The 1,275-nt window shown below is 50.4% G+C and overlaps 1 protein-coding gene across 1 annotated transcript in view; it reads left to right on the top strand.

Moving 5' to 3' along the window:
• Positions 1-5: 5 nt before the first annotated feature.
• Positions 6-1,275, top strand: part of LOC306819352 (protein FAM184A-like) — a gene marked incomplete at its 5' end in the record, with an annotated part of 25,864 nt that continues 24,594 nt past the window's right edge. The window contains 3 exons of the mRNA XM_079373136.1: positions 6-44; positions 827-949; positions 1,029-1,190. Coding sequence (XP_079229262.1) covers positions 6-44; positions 827-949; positions 1,029-1,190 — 324 coding nt within the window. The remainder of the gene's footprint in view (positions 45-826; positions 950-1,028; positions 1,191-1,275) is intronic.

The following is a 1,275-nucleotide window of genomic DNA, read 5'->3' as shown; positions in this document are numbered from 1 at the left end:
AGGCGCAGCAGGAGAAGGAGGAGGAGAAGAAGCTGCTGGTGGCGGTGAGTCTGAATGTGACCATGTGACCTCTTAAAGAGACAGTACACAGTGTTAGTGTCTCACTAACCTCCGATTTCATCCTTCTCCTCCTCCTCTTCCTGTCTCTACTGTCTCTCCTTCTTACTCCTCTTCCTGTCTCTTATTGTCTCTCCTTCTCCTCCTCTTCCTGTCTCTACTGTCTCTCCTTCTCCTCCTCTTCCTGTCTCTACGTCTCTCCTTCTCCTCCTCTTCCTGTCTCTTATTGTCTCTCCTTCTCCTCCTCTTCCTGTCTCTTATTGTCTCTCCTTCTCCTCCTCTCCTGTCTCTACCGTCTCTCTTTCTCCTCCTCTTCCTGTCTCTTATTGTCTCTCCTTCTCCTCCTCTTCCTGTCTCTTATTGTCTCTCCTTCTCCTCCTCTTCCTGTCTCTTATTGTCTCTCCTTCTCCTCCTCTTCCTGTCTCTTATTGTCTCTCCTTCTCCTCCTCTTCCTGTCTCTACTGCCTCTCCTTCTCCTCCTCTTCCTGTCTCTTATTGTCTCTTATTGTCTCTTCCTGTCTCTTCCTGTTTCTTATTGTCTCTTTCTGTCTCTTTCTGTCTCTTCCTGTCTCTTTCTGTCTCTTATTGTCTCTTTCTGTCTCTTATTGTCTCTTCCTGTCTCTTATTGTCTCTTCCTGTCTCTTATTGTCTCTTCCTGTCTCTTCCCGTCTCTTCCTGTCTCTTCATGTCTCTTATTGTCTCTTCCTGTCTCTTATTGTCTCTTCCTGTCTCTTCCTGTCTCTACCTGTCTCTCTGTCTCCACCTGCAGAAACTGTCTCAGGAGTTTGAGATCAAGCGGCTGTCTTTGGAGGAGCAGAGGGACCGCCTGCAGCAGCAGCTCGATAACCTGAAGGAGGAGCTCTCAGCTAAACTCAATATGGCCAATCAGGAGGTAGGACCCATAATGTGTCCCTGAGAAACCTCATCCAGGTCCAGGACTGCATGCTGACCCCCCTCTGCTCCCTCCACAGGTCTCTCACCTGCAGGAGCTGGTGAGGGAGGGGGAGCAGAACATGGGCTCGGCTCAAACGCAGATCTCCTGTCTGAAGGAGACGCAGGAGAAACTGAGGACAGAGCTGGACGCCACCAGGTCCCGAGTGCGAGAGACGAGCAACCTGCTGACCGACCTGCAGGTAAGACTCAGGGTTTACTGACCTGCAGGTAAGACTCAGGGTTTAGTGACCTGCAGGTAAGACTCAGGGTTTACTGACCTGCAAG

Source organism: Symphodus melops (assembly GCF_947650265.1).
Source record: "Symphodus melops genome assembly, contig: scaffold_321, whole genome shotgun sequence".
NCBI classification, from domain to species: Eukaryota; Metazoa; Chordata; class Actinopteri; order Labriformes; family Labridae; genus Symphodus; species Symphodus melops.
This window is presented reverse-complemented; position numbering and strand designations above follow the sequence as displayed.